This window comes from Ochotona princeps, chromosome 26 (genome assembly GCF_030435755.1).
Source record: "Ochotona princeps isolate mOchPri1 chromosome 26, mOchPri1.hap1, whole genome shotgun sequence".
Classification (NCBI taxonomy): domain Eukaryota; kingdom Metazoa; phylum Chordata; class Mammalia; order Lagomorpha; family Ochotonidae; genus Ochotona; species Ochotona princeps.
Genome location: NC_080857.1, coordinates 21482873 through 21508972, shown reverse-complemented (window position 1 = coordinate 21508972; position 26100 = coordinate 21482873). Strand labels below are relative to the sequence as shown.

At 46.4% G+C, this 26100-nt stretch overlaps 1 protein-coding gene across 1 annotated transcript in view; it reads left to right on the top strand.

The window, feature by feature from the left end:
* Positions 1–24302, top strand: part of TTC9 (tetratricopeptide repeat domain 9) — a 29181-nt gene extending 4879 nt beyond the window's left edge. The window contains exons 2-3 of the mRNA XM_004584434.2: positions 22459–22641; positions 24156–24302. Of these exons, the coding sequence (XP_004584491.1) occupies positions 22459–22641; positions 24156–24235 (263 nt within the window). The 3' untranslated portion in view covers positions 24236–24302. The remainder of the gene's footprint in view (positions 1–22458; positions 22642–24155) is intronic.
* The last annotated feature ends 1798 nt before the right edge of the window (positions 24303–26100 follow it).

The following is a 26100-nucleotide window of genomic DNA, read 5'->3' as shown; positions in this document are numbered from 1 at the left end:
TGATTCATCTTTATATTGCACACTGCCAGCTTCAGATGAAAATATAAGAACATTTATCTTGTATGTGGAATGATTAAAATGATGGAATTTACATTATATAGTTTATACATATGTAAATAGCTTTTTCCTCCTAGGGCAGAGGAAATGCTACACAAAACCAACTCCACTGTTCTGATTTCACTTCTTTCTGGCCGCACTTTATATGTGTACTGTCTGCCAGGCCTTATGTTGAGCAAAGGGAGGGAAAAGTAAAGGTTTACCCTGTTCTTGCCTTCTGTCATCACTTTCACCCTAAGTTGTTGGTTATCCAGAGAACTAGCCTAAGAGAGGACAAGCTAGGATTCTTTAAGCCATTTGAGTTTCTTAAAATGCAATTGTGTTTTTTTTTTATTCAAATGGAGAGCATGGCCTCTCTGACTACCAGTGTGTCTGTTTACTTAGAAGCACAGCATCTTCACATGGTACTCAAGTAGCTTCTTGGTGAACTCTGATCCACTGAGGGTCTACTCGAGTTCTGTGCTCTTACAGCATCATGAATGCTGTATGTGAATGAATCCACCAAGGTGTTTCATCTTATCTCCTCTGCTGATGCTCCATTGTCCCATCAGACTTCACTTAGAAAACACATAAGTTCAAAGATAAAATTGTTAATAATTTCGAGAAGGCAATAGCAGAACAGTAAGCCAAGGACAGCACCCTTCTGAACCAAGAGTCCTATGCTGCTGCACCAGTGGCCTGCGCTTGAAGCCAGGCCTCACTTGCATATCAGAAGATCACTGAAGGCATAGATCTAATTAGACACAGACTCTATCTGTGGTCTGAAAACAAAGGCTGCTCAACAACAGGTGGTATGGAACAAGAGGTCAAAGCGTAAGGATGGATGAATTACAAGTGCAGAAACATGAGTGGTGAAAGAGGTCAGGAGCTAAAGAGAAGGAGCTGGACGATGTGTTTCTGGGGTAGGACTGGTCAGAGAAAGAGCACAGTGGGACCTTGTGCTATGCTACTCAGCTAAGATCCTGCCATCTGCCTAAGAGTTACACCAGCATATTGGTGATGTGGGGTACTTCTGGGTAGCACCTGGTCCATTAAATCTTAAGGACACCATAAATGTGACTTCTAAGACCATCTTCCAAGGAGTTATCTGAGAACTGAAACTTGTAGAATGCTTTCAAGGAAGGTACTTAGGTGAACATTTCTGAACTTACACTTTGGTCAGTTTCTACAGTGGACTCTAGAGCTCCTTAGCCACCTCCAAGTGAAATGATTTGGGTAGATTTTAGCCAAAACTCTTTAGGGCATCTTGAAATCGGAGTCCCTACAGCTAAAATACAGGAGAGTACCCTTTCCAAGACAAGGAGACTCAGTAGCCTGACAAGAAGGCTACAGGTCAAATGACCTACAAAAAGGAGATGTCTTCTTCCAGGTTTTTTGTTGTTGTTGATGTTGTTGTTGTTTTTTATTTTTCACAACTAGAATGTGCTTGCTGCAGGTGTCTAGGATGAAAACTGAGTGTTTCAATTAAACAATTAGAGATTTCCTGATTCCTTATGGGGATATCCCTGTTTGGAGCACAGTTTTCCATTTTCACCTCAATGGCTTGTATGACCTATTCCTAATCCCAGAGCGGCAATCGCAAGCTCTAGCATGAACAATGGTACTAGTTATAAACAAGGAAAAACATACTGCAACTGAGGGTGAAGGCAGCTTAGCCTTCCTGATGTTACTCACATGGCCCTGAAACTAGTCATAAGCAATTGTAAAATTCATTATCTCTCTTGCATATACATACACAGTCTCTCATCGACCCTTGAAGACTGTATCCAATAAAACACCCAACCAACAGCTCCCAAGTTTTTCTGAGAAAGGAAGCAGGATAAATAGTGCTGAGAAAAGTTGACCTGAGCTGGAGAATCCCAGGTTGGGCTGGTTCAAGTGACCCCTTCTTCTGCTTCCCTTCTCTGCCTAAAGGTCTGTAAAAAGAACACTCCGTATCACAGATACGATTCCCATGGAGGAACTTGTGAAGCAAGCAAAAAGTGTGGGGCAGTGTTAAGTGGTTAGCTCAATAGTTACGGGAAATCAGAATTATGATGACAGATTTGCATATGGTCACAAGTCTTACACAGATACGTGAATGCCCTTGTCAGTATTACCAGCTTGTCATCAGCATGCGCTTGGCATGCCCGCGATAAGATACCATCACCTAGAGTGAACAGGCAGCTCTAACAATGATAACAACAATGATGAACCCTGTTCCTGGCACGTGCCCACAATGTTCCACAGATGCACTGGAAGTGAGGGAAAATATTTATCCTGTCATTTGTCTCATGTTATGTAGCCAATAAATTCCATCATGGACTCAAGTTGCTACCTTCAATGGATTTAGATGTACAGGACACTTCAAAAACATCATGAAAAATGGAATTAAAAAGATACATTTATGTTGGTAGCAAAAAAAAAATCCATGCAGAGTTTCTTCATAATATGTATCTTCCATGAAGTTTTTGAAGACCCATTGTCTGATATTTACAATGTTATAAAAGAAACTGAGCCTGGGACAGGGGATTTAGAAGATGTTGGTGTAGCAGTGAAGATACAGCCTGAAATGTCCACATACCGCATTGGGGTGCATGACTTTGTGTCCTGACTCCACTACCGATTCCAGCATCCTGCTGAGGTGTGCCTGGGAGGCTGCAGGTGATGGCTCAAATCACTGAGTCACAGTTACCTGCATAGGAGCCTCACTGAGTTCTTGGGTCTTGGCTTGGACTCGGTCCAGCTTCAGCTGTTAGAGGCATTCAGGAAGTGAACCAGTGGAAAGACTATCTGTTTCTGCTTCTCAATTAAATATAGTAAGTTAATTAACATAAAAACTCTCAGCCTTGGATTGGTTCAGTCATGCAGTGGCCCATGCTCAGGCAGTAGACTTCTCATCCTCCAGGTGTGTCATTCCAAAGCCTACAGTGTTAGCCATTCACTCCCCACAGTCTCCATCTCAGGGTGTTTCTTCATTAGGTATTCGAATTTACTTCTTTGAAATATATATATTTCTCTATATCTATCTATCTATTTCTCATATATATATATATTATATATTATTATATATTATTATTTTTTTTTTTGCCAGAAAGGCAGAGTTACACAGAGAGGGGAAGAAGCAGAGAGAGAGGGAGGGAGATTTTCCATCTGCTGGTTCCCTCCTGAGTGGCTACAACAGTCGCACCTGCCTGAAGCTAGGTGCCAGGAGCTCATGCACCTGGACCATCTTCTGTTGCTTTCCCTGGCATATAAGCAGGGAGCTGGATCAGAAGAGGAACAGCTGATATTCAGACTGGCACTCATACAGATGTCAGCACTGCAGGCAGAGGCTTAGCCTGTATTGGTGCCAACCCTTTGAAATTTCCAACCATCTATGCCTATCTCAGTCTTTGAAACAGCACACCATAACCAGGATGCGCGGTGGCCTCCAGTCTTTCCCTTTGAACTGTGCTTGCGCCCTGTGTGATTGGGATTCCCGTTCTGTGGCCATCGAGGATGATTAAGGAGAAATGTCCTGTGTTCTGTGATGAGGACATAGTTGCCCTGGGTCCTCCCATGTCACTAGGAAGGCAATACAACATGTAGACAGAGAGGAATGAGCTGTAACTTCTAATGTAGAGACTACAAAAATCCCACCCATTCCTCTTCCTCTTCTCCGCCCTCCCATGCTCCAGAAATTGTACATTCCAGCCACGGGATCCTGAGAAATCTAAGTGGAAATGTGGGAGGCCTGGCATTCATTTGAGCACTGACGAGCAGAACACAGCAAGTGCTCTCTGCAGGCTACAGCTGCCCTGGCTCTCATCCCCTTCTGTAAACAGAGCGGAAGTATGGTTTAATGTGAAGGGTGCAAGTCCTGCCTCCGACTCCATGAATGCCTGGGGTCAGGGAATTTTACCTTTTGGGCCATGATTTTTTGATTCATAAAAACGAATCGCCAGATCCCGAGATCTCTGGGATGCTTTCCAGCAGTTGAAAAAAAGACCACTCCCCTAGAATCTTCTCAACACTTTGCTGCCATTGTGCCAAGTGGAGGGGCTCCATGAGTGCCCATGAAGACCAGTGTTCAAAACGCATTGTCACAGAAAGCAGACTGTGGAATGGTGTTTAACATGACTCCCTGTGTGTGAAGTTTGAAAACAGAATAAACCTACATTCTAGTTCAAGCTTATCTGAAATCATACCAGTAAACCAGTTAATGATTACCTTTGGGAAGGAAAAAGAAAAAGGTTGGGCAAGGAATTGGGGAAAGGGAGCACATCTTTCTGCAACCTTGGACTTTTTAACTGTAGATTTCTTCTGTTCTTGAGAACAAAATGATGGCATTGGTTATCTGTGTGAAGGAATTACGGATACATTTTGCTTTCTTTTTATTTTCCTGGAGAAAATTTGACCTCCTAGTAAAAGCACACTTTTTCATGTCATGCTGGGTATGCCCTCTGCCTTCTCTGTTGTTACCAAATAGTGAGACCCAAGATGTCAAGCGAAGTGACACCAAACCACACTTTTTCTCTTGGTGTTTCATGAGACAACTGTCCCCGTTTCGTGACTTTCCCAGGCTTTAACGTTATAACTCTTTGGAGCAGAGTCCAGAATTCCGTCAAACTTTTTTTTAATTTTATTTTATTTGAAAGGCAGATTTACAGAGAGAAGTAGAGGGAGAAAGATCCTCCATCCACTGGTTTACTCTCCAAATAATCACAACAGCCATACCTGAGTGAATCCAAAGCCGGGAGCTTATTCCAGGTCTCCCACGTGGGTGCAGGGTCCCAAAGCTTTGACTATCCTCTACTGCTTTCCCAGGCTACAAGCAGGGAGCTGGATGGGAAATGGAGCAGTCAGGATATGAACTGGCTCCTGTATGGGATGCTGGTGCTTGAAGGAGGAATACTAGACTGTTGAGCCGTGGCGCCACTCCTTCAGTATTCCTTAAAGAGTGCAGTGGGTATTTTTAGTTTCTAGGATTTCAGACTGTGTCACCTACACAGTGTCCATACAGAGCTAGATCCTGGCTTTGTGAGCCCCTCCTCGGGAAGGACCTGTGGATGCTGTCACACTTAGCAACTGTGTGACTCTGTGATGAGGCAAGGGAGAGAGTGGGTCACAACTTGTCCTAGAAAATGGAGCTAGACTTCAGCCACGTGTTCCTCATGTTGAGGACTTGGACAGTAGAGTGCACAGTGTCTGGAATTCTTGTGGCTCTGGGTCTAGGAAATCTTGAACCCACTCTCTTCAGCCACGGCTTAGGGGTCGTGGGGACCAGAACATGAGTCCAGGTTCTGGTGCTAACTTGCCCTGGGATCTGGAGCAAGACTCTGAGCCTCAGTTTTCCCAAATGTAAACATGGCACACTAACTCAGATGTCCTGCAAACCTGCTTTCAGAAGTGTGGAGCTGCAGCCCTGCTCTGTGCCTTCACACCTCTCTCTGGGAACAGCCAGACTGAAACAAGGAAACAGGAGACAAGCCCTCTTTTACTCCAGCTCAGTGGTACGAGGGTACTTCCAAAAGCTCATAGAAAATGGATTTCAAAACTTAGTCGATTTTGGTGAAAACATTTTGCATCCTGCTTAGTTTTTCAATGATGTGCATTTTCCATGAACTTTGTGGAGACCTCTATGGATGAATTGTACTTTTTTTTTTTGGTACCAAAACACATATCTGTTTTTTTTAAAGAATAATTTTAACATTATTTAACATTTCAAGATATTTATGTGATCTGTTTGAAGGCAGAGAGACAGAGATCTGTAGTTCCCTCCAGAACCGCATCTATTAACGCACTTCTCAGATACCCACTATGGCTGGGGTTGGGTGAAGCCAAAGCCAGGAGCTGAAAACTCAGTGCAGAGCTCCCTAATGCATGGCAAGGAGCCAGTCACTTAGGCCATCACCTGTTGCCTCTCAGGGTGCACATGAGTAGGAAGCAAGAGTTGGAACAGGAGCTAGAATTAGAACCCAAGTAAGAACTTGTTTCTTGTTTTTTTTTTTTAACATACTGGTTATGCAAAACCATGTCAATTCCATAATGTTGCAAATTGCTGTTAATGTTATATTGGGACTCTTAATTGACTGGGATGATATTCTACCAGCTCTAACTTTGGACCAGAAATGGTCTCCCCAAGAAACTGTTCAACCCATCTGGACAATAAGTAGCTGGACTCTATGTTTGGTATATGTTTGCAAGGAAAGAATCTTGATTGAATTTGAACTGTAATACTGCACCAAGGTGGAGGAATCCACCAGGGGGGAGGGGCGTGGGGAGGGGTGGGGGGATTCCCAGAGCCTATGAAACTGTCACATAATGCATAATAATTAATAAAAAAAAGTAAAAAAAAAAAAAAAGAATTAGAACCCAAGGAGCACTTAACTATGGCAGACACCCACTCTAGACACACGTTCCAATTCCATTTTTCACAAAATGTTTGAAGTACCCTTGTAGGTACTGGCAACTAAGTATTAAGACTTTTGCAAGTGAAAGGGGAAAATCAAAGCTCATAGCCTCCTGGGATACTGGAGTCCAACATGAGAGAGAGAAATGTTTGTAGGGGGACCCTGGCACAATAGCCTAGTGACTAAATCCTTACCACATATGCACCCACGGTTCATATCACTGCGGTTCATATCCCAGCTGCTGCACTTCCCATCCAGCTCCCTGCTTGCAGCCTGGGAAAGCGGTAGAGGATGACCCAAAAAGCCTTGGGACCCTGCACCCATGAGGGAGACCAGAAGCTCTAGCTTTGGATTTGCTTAGCTCGGCTATTGTGGCCACTTGGGGAGTGAACTAGCAGATAGAAGATCTTTCTCTTTGTCTCTCCTTCTCTCTGTACATCTGCTTTTCCAATATAAATAAATAAATAAATTGTAAAGAAATATTTGTAAGGGTTGAAGCCAATATGAGTATCTTCTCTGGACCCTGAGATTGGATGGATGCTATGAAAGCTTTCCTGTTGTTGCTGTATCTTGCCCATTGTTTCAAAATCGAGTGATTCTGGCAAAGTAGTCATCCACCATGAGAACCTGGCAATTCTGGCTCCATTAGGCCAGGAAGCATTGATGGCAAAGGGGTAAGGGGGAAAATAGGCTTTTCAGAAATAGACCGACAAAGGCAAGAGGTTCAAGGAACAGCTGCTGACCAAGTTACAGCATCTCTGGAAGTTGCTGCCCTTGGCCCAAGGCCTGGTTTGGGATGTCTGGGCCAGCTCTAAGTACTTGAATAGATGATTCTGGGTATATCAATCATGCTGAGTTGGTACTGAACTCCACTCCCAAATGGCATGCACCCTTATGTCATGAGGCTCACAGGACCCTTGAGAACTGGAACAGCCTCTTCTCTGCTACTTACACGGGAAGAGCTGCATTGCCCCACTGTGTGCCACACAGGATGCTGGGATGAGGGCGAACACGAAAGACAAGACAACCCCAGAAAACCCAGGGAGCAGGATGGCAAAACATAGAGATCTGTGCTCAGTGTGCGTGAGTTTGGTTTGAGTCCTGACTTCCTCTTACACTCCTCCATGAACCTCGGTGGGGAGCCTCTCTGTTGGTGACAGGGTGGGAGAAATGACAGGTACCACACAGAAGTGGGATGGGGACTAGACCAAATGATCTGTGCACCCAAGCCCAGCACAGTGCCTGGCATGAAGCAGGTGCTCACTGAAAGATGGTGAGGTGCAAATCCAACTGATAGTCCAATGTAGGCATAGGCAGAAGGAAGGATAGGAAGGAAGGGGAAAGGTCACAAAGAAGCTGTTGGAGGAACCTGAGGAGCAAACAGAGGAGGACGAAAGAAGATTCAGAGGCGTTTTATTCCCCTTGAGCGGCCACAGATCAGGGGAGGTGAACAAGGGATCAACCCACAGCCTTTGGAGTGGGTATGTCCTACCTAGCACATTCTAAAGGCCAAGGGAGGCTAAGTGAACAGGTAGCCCAGGAGGCTTCCCCTGCAGGGCACTCGGGCTCTGTAAGGACCAGGGATCCTTGGGTCAGGACCCCTGTCCCCTTCCAGCTGCTCAGGAGTCAGATTAGTGCAGAAACACTTAGAGAATGCTGAGTTCCAGCCAGTCACCTTCTCCAGCCTTTGGCTGTGCCAGCAAATAAGGCTCAGATGTCACCTATTTCAGCTGCTTGTTCTACTCTGCTCCACAATTCCCCTGATCCTTTCTTTGAACTGAACTATAAGAGAAAGGAACATCGGACAGACTCCCCCACTGCTCGGACGAGCTCAGAGTCAGACGGCAGATCTGCAGGGGTTGAAGAGTAGACAGGAAAAGAAGACTCACACGGTGATTCCTGGGGATCCCTGGAGAGCTGAACAAAGACACAAGCTGACTGGCGGGGAGGAGACTTCATAGGAGGAGAAGCTGTGAGTCTGGCTGCCTGGTACCTACTCTGTCACCTTGTGCATCACGCCATTGCCAGTTCACTGCAATTGCTTCTTAACACGGGAAGAAAACCTCTGGCTGGATCCTGGGAGTGAGAGCACCAGGAGACGTACCATGGACCTCCCGCAGCCACCTCCCTAGCAGGTGCTCCACCACTAAACTGCCCTGGTCTTTTCACAACCCCAATCTCCCTCCCCAAGACAGTGCCCCTATTAATAGGTAGAGAACTACCTTAATCCCTTCTGAGGACAGCACACCCAATGTTCTCTCAATAGGTTCAACTCTTATAGGTCCCCCTCCTCCAAACATCTATTGCCATACTGAGGACCAAGCTTCCAATATACAACTATTGCATCCATATTTGAACCATATACAACCCATAACACCAGCTATTCCAAATGCTTCACTCTGGCACGCGCGCACGCGCAAACACACACACACACACACACACACACATTTTGCACAACATTCAAGTGATAGTACACTAACTTCTGCAGCCTTCATTCTTTCTGACAATATTTTCCATTGAAACATTATTGTGACCAGTTAGGCTACTGCTTGTAATGCCTGCATATCAGAGCACTGGTTCAAGTCCAAGTCCTTCCTGTTCCATTCCTGCTTCCTGACAGTGTAATTTGGAAGACAGTGGATGGTAGCCCAAGTGCCTAGGCCCCGCCATCCACACGGGAGACCCAGTTCTAGGCTCTCAGCTTTGGCTTGGCCCAGCCTTGACTGTTGCTAGTACTTGGGGAATGAACCAGCAAATGAAAACACACACTCTCTCCCTCTTTCTCTTCTTTCAACTAGATGAAAATAACTTATAAAATTACACTAAAGACCATTATGGGTATTATTGGGTCCTTTTGTACAATGTGGTGATTACGATTGTATACCTTTCTCTGCATCAATATCACATTTGTTTACCAATCTCCTACTGTTGGATATTTAGGTTACTTCTAATACCTTGCTGTGACACACAGTGCTCCCACACACAGGCCAGGGAAGTGCTCCACATGTCTGTTACTAACTCATCCTCAGACATATCTGATGATCTGATGATGCAATGGAAGGATGATATGAAATGTAATAGGATCCGGGGAGATGTCCCTGGGATTGCAGAGGGATATGTCAAGAGGTGACTGAAATGGAGGAGACCTTCTTGTAAGTCCAGAATGGAGCAGGTTAGAACTCTGGCTCATGAGTTCCTCCAGCCCTGCGGGGCTCAGGTCCCTCTACCCCTGCATCCCTGGGAGACTCAGGGTTCCTTTCTGTGGGCAACAATGTGTACCTAGCCAGAAGTGACAAGGAAAAGATAGTATCAGGCAGTGGCTTTTTTTCCTGAATGGAGTTACACTCATCATCACATTCCAAATAGCCAGATTGGTCCCTCCAAGTCCCACTTCCAAACTATGGAAAGAGTGTTAACGAAGATGCTAGCAAACTCCAGAGTCCTTTCCCACTCACTTCTCACTACTGCCTTCTTCCTCTGTGTCTAACATGACAAGTCAAGAATGAAAGCTGGAGGTTAAGGAGGCGATGCCATGAAGGTGTGCACCATAGCATTGGATTGGTGCATTTTCCCATGAACAGTGGCATGTGATGGGCATAAAAGAGCCGATTCAACCGCAGGCTTTGGCATTACAAATCTCATGGATAGATCCCAGCATTCTTTTGAGGACTGTCGGTGTAAGCCTTTAGGTTTTAGGATTTTAGACTGGCTTTCCACCTCAGCTCTGTCATCCCTCAGTGTCCATGGAAGATGCCAAAGTCCACAGATGCTCTCGTCTCTTACATAAAATGCCGCAGTATTTACATAGAACCTACACATACGCCCCTTATACTGTGAATCATCTCTCGATTGCTTACAATACTAACACAATGTAAATTCCATGTACATGGTTGTTGTACCATATTGTTTAGGGACTGATAGCTAGAGTCAAAGCCTATACCATACTCAGAACAGGCACAATTTAAACAAATGCTTCCAGTCTATGGTTGGTAGAATCCATGGCTGAGGAAACCTTGGATACAGAGACTTAGTTGCCAACAGAGGGTGAATACAAGTGTGAGGTCCTAGAGGATATCAACATTTCTTAATGCTTCCCACTTACTCCTTATGATGAGTGAATCTAAGTGAGTTTACCAAGATTATCCTTCTAGAGTCCACACAGTAATGGTGAGTGGGAAACAACAGCTCTGGTAGAAGCCCCAAATCTGGAAACATGCACATGAAAGAATTCAGAAGCTAGGAAAATAACGAGAAGCTTGGGAAGTTTGAAAAGTAAACATGTCCAAAGACAGTGCTACTAAAACCAAAAAACCAAAAGGACCCCTTGACCATGTTTGCTTGAATCTAGTCCAAGCGTGTGCAAGACTGGAAACGTGAAAGTCAGCAGTTAATATGAATGGAATTAGACAAAATTTAGCTCACTAGATAAATTCAAATGACTCCTGAGGCAGTTACAGGAGAACTCCGGATGACAGGTGCCAAACTCCTGTGCTGACACGAACAGATGTACAATAAAAGCACAGGCACCTGTAGAGTAACTAGCTCCTTGCACCAGCCATCCTGCCACCCTTAGACCTGGCAAAGACTGAGAGATCAGGAGGCCCAAGTTTCCACACTTTACCACCAGCTCTGCTGGAATGCAGCCAACATCATACTTCAGGTTCAATAGGACTAGCTCTTTCTTTACAAGTTAAGTGGGCCTGGCAAGTCAGCTTCTAGAAGCAGAAATATTAATACCATCTTTCCCAGAGTCCTTGTGAAGATAAGGTAAGTTACAAAATACCACACACATAAGCTAGTTATTGCTCCTTTGTTGAGCATAGCTGATCTGACAGGTGAGGATTTGAGGATAACCTAGAGATGCAGGTCTGGGAGGCGGAAAAGTGCACTTCATTCGTAACGGCTGTGAGAGGCACCTCCGACTTGGGAATGTGCCTATGAGAAACAGCTTAATCTTCATAAAGTGAAAGGTTTCACTTGATGGTTGTCCCTGTAGCTCTGACTTCATTAGAAAGAGACTCCTCCATGCATTCTGTGTAAGCAATACAGGTAGACAAGGATGTATAGCATTCAGATGATTAAAAGCAATCATTTCTTAACAAGCTACAAATACGGGGAATTGACCTTCTCTTAATAAAGGATACTTACAAAATTAATGAAAGACAATGTTGTGCTTGGTTGTTGTTTGCCCCTGGGACTCAGGAATTGCACTCTTGGGCCTTTATCCTAGAGAAATTAAAGCTGTAGAGAATAGTCCTGTCCCCTTTAACCGCATTAGCACAAAACTGGAAGTAGTCTAAATGCCCTTCCATAAATAAATGGTGAAACAAACTATGTACATGGATACCATGGAATGCCACTCAGTAGTAAAGAGGAATGAGCTATGATGTGTGTAACAACTTGAATACATCTCAAGGGAATTAAGATGAGTCTTTTTTCTTAAAGCTCCAAGAAACATATTTCTACTATATGATGCCATGGACAGACTATTTTTGAGATAACAGAATTTGGGAAGTGGAGAACATATTAGCAGCCTTCTGTGGTGAAAGAGGAAATGGAGGCACAGGAAAGAGGCGAATATAGTTACAAAAAGCAGCAGGAAGGATTCTTATGGTTATGGAACTACTCTGCAACTTGATACGTGATAGCATGGTCTATAAATACACAGGAGTGCAAGCGAGCTAGGGGAATCTAAAGGAGCTTGTGGAATAAGCTTTCTGGGTTGTTTCAGTGTCAAGATCTCGGTCAATTGGTTGTACTATAGTCTTACAAGGGTCCAGGGAATCTCTTTGCATTATTTGTTAAAACTGCATGAGAGAGGCAGCACAATGGCATAGTACACTAATCCTCTGCCTGCAGTGTTGGCATCCCATATGGACGCCAATTCAAGTCCTGGCTGCTCTACTTCCAATCCAGCTCTCTGCTGGGAAAGCAGTGTAAGAAGGGCCCAGGGCCTTGGGCTCCTGCATTCACATGGGAGACACAGAGGAAGCGCCCGCCTCCAGCTTCAGACAAGCCCAGTTCTGGCTATTATTGCCATTTGGGGAGTGAACGAGCAGATGGAATCTCTCTCTCTCTAACTCTGTCCTTCAAGTAAAATAACTAAGCCCTTATTTTAAAAACTGCTTGAGAATCTACAATCACTTCAATTAAAATTTCAACTAAAAAACTGGGAGGTAGTTTAGCAAATACCAGCTAAAGCAGAGGTTATTTCCAGAAGAAACCAACAATGTGTCATATCAACCCTAGAGGGGTGACTATAAATCTTGGTGACATGAATGAGTGAGTGGTTTTAAAACTTTAAAAAGAGTAGCAGTAGCAGTGGAAACTGCACTAGATTTTGTTTACTTGTTTTTTTTTTCTCTCTGCAAAACAAATGAACAAGTTGGATGGAAAGTTCCAGAGAGTTATATAGGAAACTTCCAGATAAAAAATGTTTACAAAGAAAGTGAGTACAGTTTGACAACATTAAGATCTCACATTTAAGCTACACAAGAAGTAGAACTTGTACTTCAGTTGTGTCTTATACAAGAACAGGGTTAAAACATCATTAGAAATATGGACCAGGCATGTGGCCTGGCAGTGAAGGTACTCAGGTCTCACTTTGGATTGCCTAGGTTCAAGTCTTAGCTCTGGCTCCTGATTCCAGCTTCCTGCTATGTGCACCCTGGGAAGCAGTCATGATGGCTCAGTAACTGGGTCCCTGCCACCCACTTGGGAGACCTGGGTTGAGTTCAAGGCTCTCATGTTCCGCCTGGCCCAGCCCTGGCTGGTACAGATATTTGGACAGTGACAACTCCCTCTCTCCCCACTTCCATCCCTCTCTCTTCTCCAGATCTAAACAATAAAATATCACTAGAGGCATGTGAGCATCTTAGGATGTGCAGTGGTTAGAATAGTCTCAGTTGCCCGATGGCCTAGACTCAAAATCCTAGTTCTGACACCTAGTAGCTTTGTGACCTTGAACAAATGACCCCGTTTCCTTGGGCCTCTGCCCATCTGAAAAAATGGCAAAATTCTAGAGTCTACCATCTAGGTGGTTTCAAGATTAATGCTGAGAACATTAAGTCACAGTTCACTTGTGCTTCCTAAGGTTGCTTGCCCTGACTCTCAGGGAGGATGGATGTAAATGACCCACAGAATCTCCTGAGCTCTTCCTGTAACAACCTCCTCTTCCCACTGGCCTTTTCCCATCTCCGTGGACTGGACACCTGTTGTGCAGTAAGAAATCTGAGATCAGTAAGAAAAGAAATATCCCAAGTGGCTCAAGTTGATTGAGGACAATTGCTTGTCCACACCCTCTCTGGCCCTGGAATGGGGCCTGCTGACACTTGGCTGCTGTTGTAGGTGTTCCTGGGAGCTCCTAAGGCTATCCCAGGCTCTCATGGTCTAACCAACCGAGGGATTCTTAAATGCATACCTCCACCACTAGTCCATAAGGTGCCTTCTCAATGGAACCCACCAGAAACTTACTGCAGGACTCCACCCCAGCTCTTGGGCATCCATCATGGAACTGGGTCCAAGAATCTCTGTGTTCAGTAAGCTCCCATGGGTGATGTTAGAGAAAACACCCATCTGTGGCAATCTCCTTTGCCAGGTTCTGGTGCCAGAAAACACTGACTTTTTCTGGGAATAGGCAGTAGCAACCATAATGCCCTTCATTTTTACTATTTTCAATACTGAAAAGTGAAGTGTTTTCAGGCAGCGGCATGCAAATCCACACTGGGGACCTTTTGTTTCGTCGCCTAACTCGGGAACACCTGAACTGGCTGGCCACTTCCTATTACCTCATTCAGCTCCAGAAGAACAAGACCCAGGCAGATAAAGTAACATGCCATAGGGCTTGTACTAAAAAGTAGGAGAGCTTGGGTTCCAACTCAGGGTTGTATCTCCAGGCACAGCATTGGTCTTCAGCCAGGACAGTGGCAGGCGGGCACAGGTTTTGCTCAGTTGGTTTGGCTATGATCCATACTGGTCACTATCCCTCTTTCCAATTGTGATGTTCCTTTACTCTTAGGCCATCGCTCCTTGAAATAAATTTGAGAGCAGGGGCTGGCACAGTGCTGTAGCAAACTAATCAATTCTCTGCCTACAATTGCTGGCATCCTATGTGGGTGTCAGTTTGTGTCCCAGCTGCTCCACTTCCAATCCAACCTCCTACTAATGGCTTAGGAAAGCAGCAGAGGGTGGCACAGAACCTTGGGACCCTGAACCCAAGTGGGAGACCTGGAGAAAGCTCCTGATTCCCAGTTTTGGATCATCTCAGTTCTGTTCATTGAAGACATTTGAGGAGCGAACCAGCAGATGGAAGACTTTCCCTCTACGTCTCTGCTTCTCTCCGTAAAACCTGTCTTTCATGTGAAATACATAAATCTTGGGGAAAAGACCCAAGGACACATTCCAATTCAGAAGGGCAAAGCAGCCTCGTCAGGAGGATTCCCTCTCAGTGCCAGCCCTCGATGAGCCTTTCCTTGCTTCCTGTCTAGCTTCTGCTCTCCTTCTGTTTAGCTGACCACGGCAAACGGCGTGAGTCAGCCACAAGAAGAAGGCAATGACTACATCAACTCGTTCTCCCTCTCACCCGGTTTCCATTCCTCTCATGCCAGCAGTGGCATTTTGCCCAGGCAGTCACTATGCCCTGCGTGCACCAGTAAAAATAAAAACAAAGCAGGTGCCAGGGCTGGGAGAGCCAGACGGGCCTTGGCCTGAGGTTTCAGCGTGGTTGCTTTGGGAAACTTCATGTCTAGGATCTTCTCAGTGCGTGTGAATGTGCTAGGAGCCCTTGAAGTTGCTGAGTCTTTTTTCTGACCCCTTTGTGGAGCTAGGAAAGTCTAACTGCTCTTTTCACAAGGTCACAGTGCAGCCACCCGAGATACGCAGTGCTGGAGGACTCTCCACGTGGGAGAGGTGAGTGGAGATTGACAGCCCCAGTTCTTACCCTTAACACTTGCCTTTCTTGTAGAAATTGCACTGGCCACTATGGCCATCACTGTATACTGCCGAAGGAATACTGCCTCTCTTCCAGGACTCCCTCCCATGCAGGGAGGGAGTTTATTTTAATTCTTCACTGCAGTGTTTATTCGGACATTTCAGATGCCCCCACATATGAAGATTTGTGAGTTTTCTTGCAAAGGTTTCTAGAGACAGTTATCTGGGGTCCCAGCCTCACCATTAGGAGTTCACTGAGGATGCGTCTCTCCCGTCATGAGACTGTTCCTTTGACTCCACGGCAGTTGTCTCACCATATACATGGATTCCGCATCCAGGGATTCAACCAGCTGCGTGTGAAAGATGTAGTTAGGCCACAGGAGAAAAATAAAATGAAACGTTTGTTTCACCCACCTTCCTCCATCCACACCTAACCCTCCCCACCCTAATCAGAGGCCCAGGTGGGGATGAATTCTTCTCAATTAAGTAAACAATATTAAAACAAAAAAATTTTTAATTTTTTAAAGGAAACATAATTAGACCTGAGATGGCGGTCTCTGCACTGAATACAGAGAGATATTGTTATTTGTCATTATTTCCCTAAACTTGTATTGTAAACTACTACTTGTATTTATTAATCATCTAGAGATGATTTAAAGCCAAGCATAGGGAATGTCCAGTCTCCAGGCCGTATAAAGCCAGTGAAATCATTTGGTATGTCGCTGCCAAGGCAACCACAAGTGAGACTCAATAAATCAATTTTCAATAAATCTACAGCAGGCTAATTAAAATTTTTTATTTATTATTATTGGAAAGGTAGATTTACAGAGAGAAGGAGACAAAGATCTGGAAGGCAGCTATGCTCACCACTATACCACCAATGCCACTTAGACAGAAAGATCTGTTCACTGATTCACTCCCCAAGTGGCTGCAACAAAGCCAATCCGAAGCCAAGAACCAGGAGCTTCTTCTGGGTCTCCCACACAGATGCAGGGTCCCAAGGCTTTGAGCCATCCTCAATTGCTTTCCCAGGCCACAAGCAGGGAGCTGGAAGGTAAGTGGAGCTGCTGGGACATGAACCGGCACCCAAGTGGGATCCTAGCACATGCAAGTGTAGGACTTTTAGCTACTAGGCTATCGCGCCAGGTCCAGCAAGCTAATTTTTAAGTTGATAATTTTGTATGGCCTGCACATGATGCTGTAAATATCCAAATGGCCTTTGGCAGAAAAAAATGCTTGCTCCCCCCACTCCACCTCCTGGTTTTAAAATGCACAGGAAGGTGGGTGTAGGTTATATGTAAATACTCTGCCCTTTTATGGGATGAATTTGGACATTCACAGATTTTGGTAGCTACTGGCCCGCAGGATTCAGAACTATGTAGGTTCAGAGTCTGGGCCAAACCCCCTCTCCAGCCCATCCATTGCCTGCCTTCCTGACTCTATAGCTCCTGCTGAGGATGGCTGATGGGTGGGAAAGCCTGTTGACTTCAGGGAAGAGTCTATTCCTGTGCCTTATCATGGGAAGACCACAACCCCATGTAAGCTATATCCGCCCGCACCAAAAATCCCCCTCTTCCCATTCTGATGTCATCCACAACAGATTAATAGGGTAACAGGTTCCCAGCTCCTTGAGCCTTCAGTGATGCCTGACAAGGATGCACATTAGCAGGAAGCCAGAATTGAGCTGTGACTCCAACCTGGGCACTCTGATCATGGGTTGTAGACATTCCGAAGGGACATCTCCACCACTGTGCCAAACGCTGGCTCCACTATGCTGCCTTCCTGTTAAGTGACTAGCGTTTGTATCCGGAACTGTCAGAGCTGACGTAATGGTGATTATTTGGTGGGCTGCAAGGTCCTTTTATTTCCCTGATGCAAAATGGAGGCCCAGAAAGGGAACTCAGTTTTGGTAATGGACAAAGAAAGGGCTGTGACCTCAGGACTGTGCCAAGCAGAGGGAAAGATTTCGAGGTCCTCTAAGCCTGGTCAGTTCCACCTGCTGGATGCCACTTCGCTCCTGAATATCAGCTCCATTCGGAGCCACTTGTCATTGCCGCCCCCTCCCTGCCAGTCCATCCTTGTCTCAGACCAGAAGGCACTGTGTGCCCTGGTTTCTTGCCTCTCCAGCTTTCTCCTTCTTTCACCATTCCCCTCCAGCTCCCTTTGCTCCAGCATGGCTCAGGGTTCCCCTGATAAGCCATGCCTGCCCGCTCACCCTTTGTCTCTCAGATCTGCCTAGAAAGCTTTTTCTCTGATTCACTGGAACAGGGGCTCTCAGACAGGGCTGATCTCAGCTCTTCCCCCAGCAGACACTTGGCAATGTCCAGAAGGGCTTTGGCTGACTGCACTGGCATCTAGGGAGGTGAGAACATCTGCATTGCCAGAACATCCTCCCACAGTGAAACCTGTCCAGCCCAGAGTGTGGGTGTTCAGGCCAAGAAACACGTGGTCTTCAGATCTCAGCTAAGTACCCCCTTCTCAGAGGAGGCTCCCTGTGATAGCTCAGGCGAGATCTGAGCTCTCCTCCTGTCTCCCCTTGCGTCCGTGCCCTTCTCTGCTTCCAACTTCACCTTCCTGTGAATGCACACCCTGGGAGGCAGCAGTGGTGGCTCAAGTACTTGAGTTCCTGCCACTCACTTGGGGCCCTGGATTGGGTTCTAGGCTACTGGCTTCAGCCTAGCCCAGCCCTGACATGGCAGGCATGTGGAAAGTGAACCAGCAGCTGAGAGATCTCTTTCTTTCCATCTCTCTGTCCTTCTGAACTTCCAGATAAATAAGTAAATATTAAAGAAGGGGAGTCATAGCCTAATTCCACCATGTTCTACTTGAGTGACCTTCATCAAGTTGCTTAGTTTCTTTGCAATTCAGTTTCATCGCAATTCAGTTTCATCATCCATGAAAGAAGCATAAAAATAGAACTTGTTTCCTAGTCTTGTTGTGAAGATGAAAAGACAGAGGATGTGAAATGCTTAGTGCCAGCTCTGTCTCTGGGTAGTGGATCAGTAACTGTAAGAAGGGAACACTGCAGAGCCATGACACTTGTTCCAAGGGGCCACGTGGCACCAGGCCCTGGTGAACGACCACAGGGACAGAAATGCAGCCTTAGGGAGGCAGCTAGACAATGCCCCCCTTTAAAAATTATTTTTATTTATTTATTTTGGCATGCAGAGAGAAAGGCAGAGCTTCCATCCACTGGTTCCTTCCCTCAGATGTCTGTAACAGCTGGGAGGCACCAAGCCAAAGCCAAAGCTTGGAGCTCAGTACAGGTCTCTGTGTGGATGGCAGTGACCCAACCACCTGAGCCATCATTGCTGCCGTCACAGTGTAGGAAGAAGCAGGAACTGGGGTCAGACTTGGGATTCGAACCCACACACTTCAATACAGGATGTGGATATTTTAACAGATAGGTCAAGTGCTTGCCCCTCATTCTCTTCTTAACTTCTGCAGCTCTAGAATGCACCTGCAAACATTCCATTTTACTTCTGTCCTGGGCTTACTGTATATCCTAATAGCTTCCCGTCCACAGCAGAGAGGTGTCTAAAGCACACCTGTAGGTGAGAGCAGCCTCCACTCACTCCTGCCACTCCCAGAGCCCTGGCACCCAACTTCTTATCTGGATTCCACCTCTTGGAGCCAGCCTTGCTTGGAATGGCAGCCCATTTCCCAGCCTCCCTGTACCCTGCCTGTGGTGTCAGCAGGTGGAAGCAGCCTGGTTGCAGCACCCTACAGGTAGGAGCTCTGGCCTTCTGGGAGGTGCAGGGAATTAGAAGTTGATGAATACTAAAGCTCCTTCTACCCTCTAGGGGGCCGCAGTGGTAAGGTGGTAGGAAGCAAGGCTTCCCCATCTCCAAGCCTCTTTGCCTCCTCTTCCCCTACTAGAAGCATTCAAAAGCTGCTTGGGAAAGATCCATTTCCTGGCCGGCCAGGGTCAGCCAACAGAGATGTCTGTTGGGAGGTGGAGGGTGCGGAATAGGGTGGGGAAGAGGGGCTGCCTGTTTAGGAAGGATGTCATCTAGGGCATGTGGAGGCCACAAACAGGAAATCTTTTCACTCTGGGAGCAGACATCAGAGCAGAGTCCCACACAGGCAGCAGCCAGAATGTCCAGCAACCACGTACACAAAACTGAAAAGGCACCGGCTCCAACAGCCTGGGGTGGGCAGGTGGGCAAGGGCCTGAGACTCCACAGCTGAGGGAGAAGTGGGAAGCTGATGCTTGGGGCATCAGTTCATGGGAAGGACCCCCGGTGCACAGTCCAACTGTGGTCCTGAGCAGACAGCCCATGGCTTCTGTCGACTGGTTTGCCTTCTGCTCTACAGCTGGTGAAACCTGACAGGTCAGTTTCTAGCTCTGGGCTGATTCTCTTTCACTTCCTGCTTCTCATACCTGTAAGCTTGAGAGTCTATGTTTACCTCCTCCTCGGCTTGCAGAAAGATGAGATTCTTGCCCGATGTACACAAGGAAAGGCCTGGTCTCCCTTAAAGCAGCTTGGCAGGTGTGCTGCTTATGAAGTTATTAAAGAGATGAGAACTGAACGTAGACCTCTTAAATTCAAATCAGTTTGAGGGCAGGTATTTAGCCTATGATTAAAATGCCCACATCCCCCATCTGAGGGGTTGGGTTTGACTCCTAGCACCAGCTCCTGCCAATGTTGACTATAGGAAACAGCAGTTCCTGCTACCCATATGGGAAACCTGAACTGAGTTCCTAGCTCGTGAGCATCAGTCTGGGCCGTTGCAGACATTTGGAGAGTGAACCAGCAAATAGGAACATTCTCTCTTTCTCTCTCTCTCTACCCCTGTGCCTCTCAAATTTAATTTTTTGTTAAATTTTAAAAAGTAGTGACTTTATCCCAAGGGAACTCTTCATTGGTAAGAAAATTCGGGGCTAGAAGGAGTGTCAGCTTTCTCCCTACTCAGCACTGTCTTTGTGAGAAGCAGCAGTTTTACCGAAGTCTCTGTTTTGATCAACTTTGAAAAAGTAGGCAGGGCCCAGCACAGTAGCCTAGTGGCTAAAGTTCTCACCTTGCATGTGCCGGGATCCCATATGGGCACCGGTTCATCTCCTGGGCTGCACTTCCTTTCCATCCCTCTACTTGTAGCCTGCGAAAGGAGTAGAGGACAGCCCAAACCCTTGGAACCCTGCACCCGCATGGAGACCCGAAAGAAGCTCTTGGCTCCTGGCTTCTGATCAGTTCAGCTTTGGGCATTGTGACTACTTGGGGAGTGAATCAGCAGATGGAAGATTTTTCTGTCTCTCCTTCTCTCTGTAAATTTGACTTTCCAATAAAAATAAATAAATCTTAATAAAAAGTAGACATGGTATCTTTTAGAAGATAATAATAATCCCCCCTAAAGAGTATTGCATACCTCACAGCCCCTGTCAACAACTAAACATGTTGGTGACTAGAGAATGTGTTTGGTGCAGCTGGGGTGACTACCTCCCACATCAGAATGCCTGAATTCCAGTCCCAGCTCTATGCCTGGTTCTAGCTTCCTGTGAATACAAACACTGGATGTCTACAAATAATGGCTCAAATGCTTGAGTTCTTACTATCCACACAAGAGGTGGCTGGAGTCCTGGCTCCTGGTGGCTGGAGTCCTGGCTCCGGGCTTTGGCTTGTGGGTATCTAGGAGATGAACTAGTAGATGGATGATGAGAGAGATACAGCTTTCATTCACTAGTTCACTCCCTAACGGCCACAATGGCCAGAACTGAACAGGTCTGAAACCAGGAGCTAAGCGCTTCTTCCCAGTCTCCTACATGGGTACAGGGGATCAAGGACCTGATCCCTCCTCTAACTTTCCCAGGCCATTTGCAGGGCTAGATCAGAAGTGGAGCTGCCAGGACTCAAACCAGTGCCTATATAGAATGCTGGTACTACAGGTTGAGGTTTAGCATACTACACCATGATGCCAGCCCCCAAAAGTAAATACTTTTAAAAGCAAATAGTTGAGTGACTGAATGGAAAACAGGTCGTTTGGCAGGGTTGGGATCGTGTAAGGTGCCCATGGCACACAATTCCGGTCACTTTCTAATGGTTCAACAACCCTCCAAGGCCATTGTCAACTGTGGCCCTTCACCTGTGGCTCAGAGCTGCTGAAACAAAGAGAGGGGGAGAGAGGGAGGGAGGGAGATGGCTCACTCAAGGATGGCTATTCATGGACTGGGGAGAGGTCCACGCCATGGGCACCCTGTGCCTCCACGTCCTCTTGCTCCAGATGCAGTGTCTGTGTAGAGGCATGCCTGTGCAAGCGGCCCACTCCCCCACCAGAAGCCAGAGATGCATGAAAAGGAGGTTGCCAGTGGCCCAAGGCAGGTACCACTGGGACAGGACTGAAAGGAATGATAAGAATGTGAACTAGCTTTGTGCTGTCTGTGTGCCAAGCTCTCTGTTATGTACTTTATGGCCATGGTTGTATAATTCCCCCAGCAACTTCATAAGGAAGTATCTGGATTCAGAGCTGGACAATTTTGGTTTCCGTTTTATCCTTACCTTTTTCATGTTGCATGACTGTGAGAAATTTTGAAAACTCTGTGGGTGTCAGCTCCCTCGTGTGTGAGATGGGAAGAATAACAGTACCTCCATCAAAGTGTTCTGGGAATTCCTTTAAGTAATACACAGGATAAGCATCAATAGAAGGTAAACACTCAATAAATAATCAAGTGGCATTGTTATTTTGCCTCTGGTAGCTGATACCCAGGGTTGCTTTAACCATGTGCCACAAGCTGGGTGGCTTAAAAGCCTGGGCTCACAGTTCTATAGGCTGGGAATGGCAAGACCAAGGCATTGGTGGGTGTTGAGGACTCTGGGAAAAAATCATCGTTGAGACCCTTCCTTCAAGTCAGTTCGTATTCTCAGGACCTGGGGGCTTAAAACTTTGGCATAATTTTTGTTGGGGGGGAAATAACCCACAGCACAAGGTTAATAACTGGCTCAAGGTCACATCAACTAGTCCTGGAGCCTAGAGTTATTAGATGAAAACCCCATGGCAGAAACGCCAGTGGGAGCCTGACATCACTCAGCCTTCTCCGGTGAGATGTTCAGAGCCTGTTGCTTTTGTGTGGTTGGCATTTGCTTTTTCCTCCCTTCTCCCATAGCCTGCCTGCTCCAGGCTGAACTGGTAAACTATGAGCGAGTCAAGGAGTATTGCCTCAAGGTCCTGAAGAAGGAAGGCGAGAACTTCAAGGCCCTGTACCGGTCTGGTGTGGCGTTCTACCACCTTGGAGATTATGACAAAGCACTCTACTACCTGAGAGAAGCGAGGACCAGACAGCCAACAGGTAAGGCAGCAAAGGCCCTTTGCTTCCTGCCACCTCCCTCTGGAGCTGTTGGAGCACCGTCATGAGGCAGACACCTTTTGTGGCTGGCTGGGCTGGGTGGAGACAAACACAGGGTCAAATTAGGGTGTGCCAGGTCCTAGAATGAGGCAAGCACACAGTCCTTGCCATCACCTGGATCTGGGCACCAGAGAGCTTGGGTAGCTGTTCTTTTCAAAGAAGGGACAGATGTGTTGTCTTTCCAGCTGTCTCATTTAATAAATGCATGTTGAATTTGCACCATATTCCAAGATCACTGTCTGACACCAAGGATAAATATGGGAAGACAGTCTCTACCTATGAAGCTCACAACTGGTTAGTGAAACAGAATATACAAATATGTTTTTTTATTTAATTTGAAAAGGAGAGAATCTTCTATCTGCAGGTTCATCCCTGAATGCCCAAAAATAGCCAAGATCAGGTATCATTCAGGCCTCAGCCAGGAATTGGGAACTCAGTCTGGATCTCCTGTGTGGATGGCAGAAACTCAACTGCTTGAATCATTACTGCTGCCCCCGACTCCAGGGTCTACATTGGCGGGAAACTGGATTCAGGAGCCAGAGCCAGGAATCGAATCCAGATGCTCCGATAAGGGATGCCACTGTATTAACTGGCATCTTGATCACCATGCTAAATTCTAATTTAGCTGCTCCCTAATTTCAGCAATGGAATTGGCCCATTTTGCAGACAGAGGGTTTTCTGACCCTGCTTATAAAGACTAAAGTAAGCAAAGTCATTTTCAACTTTTCATAATAAAAAATAATACCTCCAACTAACGAATATGAACTATTGTGTTAAGCATTTTCAGACCTACCTGTTTTGGGCCTCATAGCAATTGTTTGAGGAATGCATTCTTGTCTCTAGGAGAAGCAGGTTTGGGTCAGACACATCATTGGTTGTGTGATTCCTTGGGCAACTAATTTCATCTCTCCGAGTCCCAGTCAACTCTTTTCCAAAGCAAGGGTGATCCGCCTCCCCTGCAGGATTACAGTGAGTAGTACATGAGATAAAGGTTCAAACCCTGATTCAGAATAGGCCTTGGAAAGTGGTGGTTGTTTCTTGTGAGCAGCAAGAATTCTACCACCAGACCACCAATCCCTGGAGGTTACTTCTTGCAGGTGAAAAATTAGGTTCAGAGAAGTGGGTAACCTGCCTGAGGTTCAACTCCAAGTGTGGTCTCAACTGACTGCTGACTCAGAAACCACTGGGCTTACTGCTACATGGAAATAAGGGAGTAATTCTCTCCTCCCCTCCCTCTTGTCTGTCCCCTGGGTCACTGTGGCCCGTCCACATTGGCTAAGGGCAGGTAGGAAGAAGGCCAGAGCTGATGCCTCTCAGCCCCACAGCAGGTTGGCAGAAGGGCCCTCGACTGAGGGAGGCTGGCCAGTTTGTGATCTGCAGGTCCAGCTTGAATCATCCTCTGCAAAGGCAATAGTTCCTTACTAGCTGTTCCCTAAGCTATGTTTCTCTCCTCACAGACACCAATGTGATTCGGTATATCCAGCTGACGGAGATGAAGCTCAGCAGGTGCTCCCAGAGAGAGAAAGAAGCCATGTAACCAGGAGCCTTCTCCAGAGCTGTGCCCACGTGTGACCAGGGACATCCAGGCACCATTTGTGGAGAGCTCCTCCTGTCCTCACTTCTTCCAGCTCACTTCTCACCCGACTCTTCGTCGACACTCAGTGTGAAGAAAAGCACATGTGGGATCTGGTGGGGTGCCCCAGGAAATGGAGACACCCTTTTCTCTAGTAGTTCAGCCAGTGACCAACAGGGGCCCAACTTCTGCCGGGACAGCTAGAGAGGAACCTCACAGGCTGGGAATGCCCACTGAGGCTCTGACCTTGGCCAATACATCTGACAGAGGAGGAGCCTGGCAGGTGCATCGTTCCAAAGGCAGCAGGCACAGAGCCCATGGCCTGGACGCTTCTACAGCTTCCTGACAGACCAGAGCATCTCAAGGCAACTGAAGTAGTCAGGGTTGGGACAAAACCAGAAGTGCTGGCTAAGCCAACATAAAGTCCAAGAATTTGTGCACTGGAATTCCCCCACGCCCCTAGTCACTTCAGCCCCTGCCACCCTCCCTCCCTTGTTGTCTTGGCTCATGCGTTCTTCTCCCCGTCTCGGGGATCCAAGACTGCCAGGAGTCACATGCCACCAAGCCCACTCTCGGTGCCCTCTGGTGACCATACATACCATTCCCATGACGCCCTGCCAACAGGCAGCTGACAGCAGATGGGCAGGGTGAAGTGGGCCAAGGGTTGGAGCAGGGTGAACCATGAAGATGAAGGAAGGGGTGTGCTGCTGGGAGAAGTGCATTGTTTAGGCAAGAGGATTGAGCTGTGGACTAACTAGGTGTAAATAGAAATAAAACCACACACAGTAGTCCCTGTCTGGTCTGTTGGAGGCAGCCCACAACTCACTTTCAGTCCCTCCTCCAAGTCTCAATTAGAACTACGTATAGCCAGGCAGGATGGGGCGTCCCCCCAAAGCATCTGGCCCCTCGTCCAGTGTTGACTGCAGCCTTTGTGCTTTCAAGAGCAGGCTGGGATCATGGAGACTGCCCAGAGGCTTGGTTTTGTGGAAACCTGCACAGCCTCTTTTAAATGAAGTTATCTGGACTCATTATCATGCATGTAGAAAGCGTTCAACAAATATTTGTTGAATAAATTGTGACTGCAGACTGGCTGTCCTGCCTTAAACTAATGTTATCCCAGCCTAGTCTCCTGAAATCTATGCTCTTTATGCTATGCCATATTGCTTCAGTTAAACAAGCAACATTTACTGAGGGCTTTTTGTTTGCCCGTGATTGTGCAATTTGCTGTGGGACATAGGATGTGAGTCCCAGTCTTCAAGGAAATGGAAAAGTTGAGAAATACTAACATGAGATTATTACCAATGACACCTTTGATTTATATGATGCTTAAGATTTTTCAAAGCACTTTCATGTATTTTTCGTGTGATTAGTGAAAGAGACAATATTGTACAAAACTAAACTATATACAGATGCAATAATGTTCATAGTTAGGATTTATTAAATGCACTATCTTCAGACCTTTACATGTACAATCTCATTTCTTTCATGCAGTTGCTCTGTGGGATATTCTGCCCTTTTGATGGACAAGAGAACAAAGATGAGCTACCAAGAGGATGTGTGCCCTTGAAATGGCGCGGCTGGGATTTGAACTAGGTCTCTAACTTTAGAGCCCGGACAGCTACATCATATTTAATTGCCTCTCCATACCTGTTCTGTGGGGCAGTGACTACTGTGCACAGTATGGACGAGGTTGGGCAGTGTTCTCCATACCAATAGCAGCACTCAGGCTTCCTCAGTATTCACCCAAGGTAGGAAAAAAGACAACAGACTGGAATCCATTGGTCAGAGCAGTGACAGGCCAGGGGAAAAATGCGGAGACCCAGTACTGT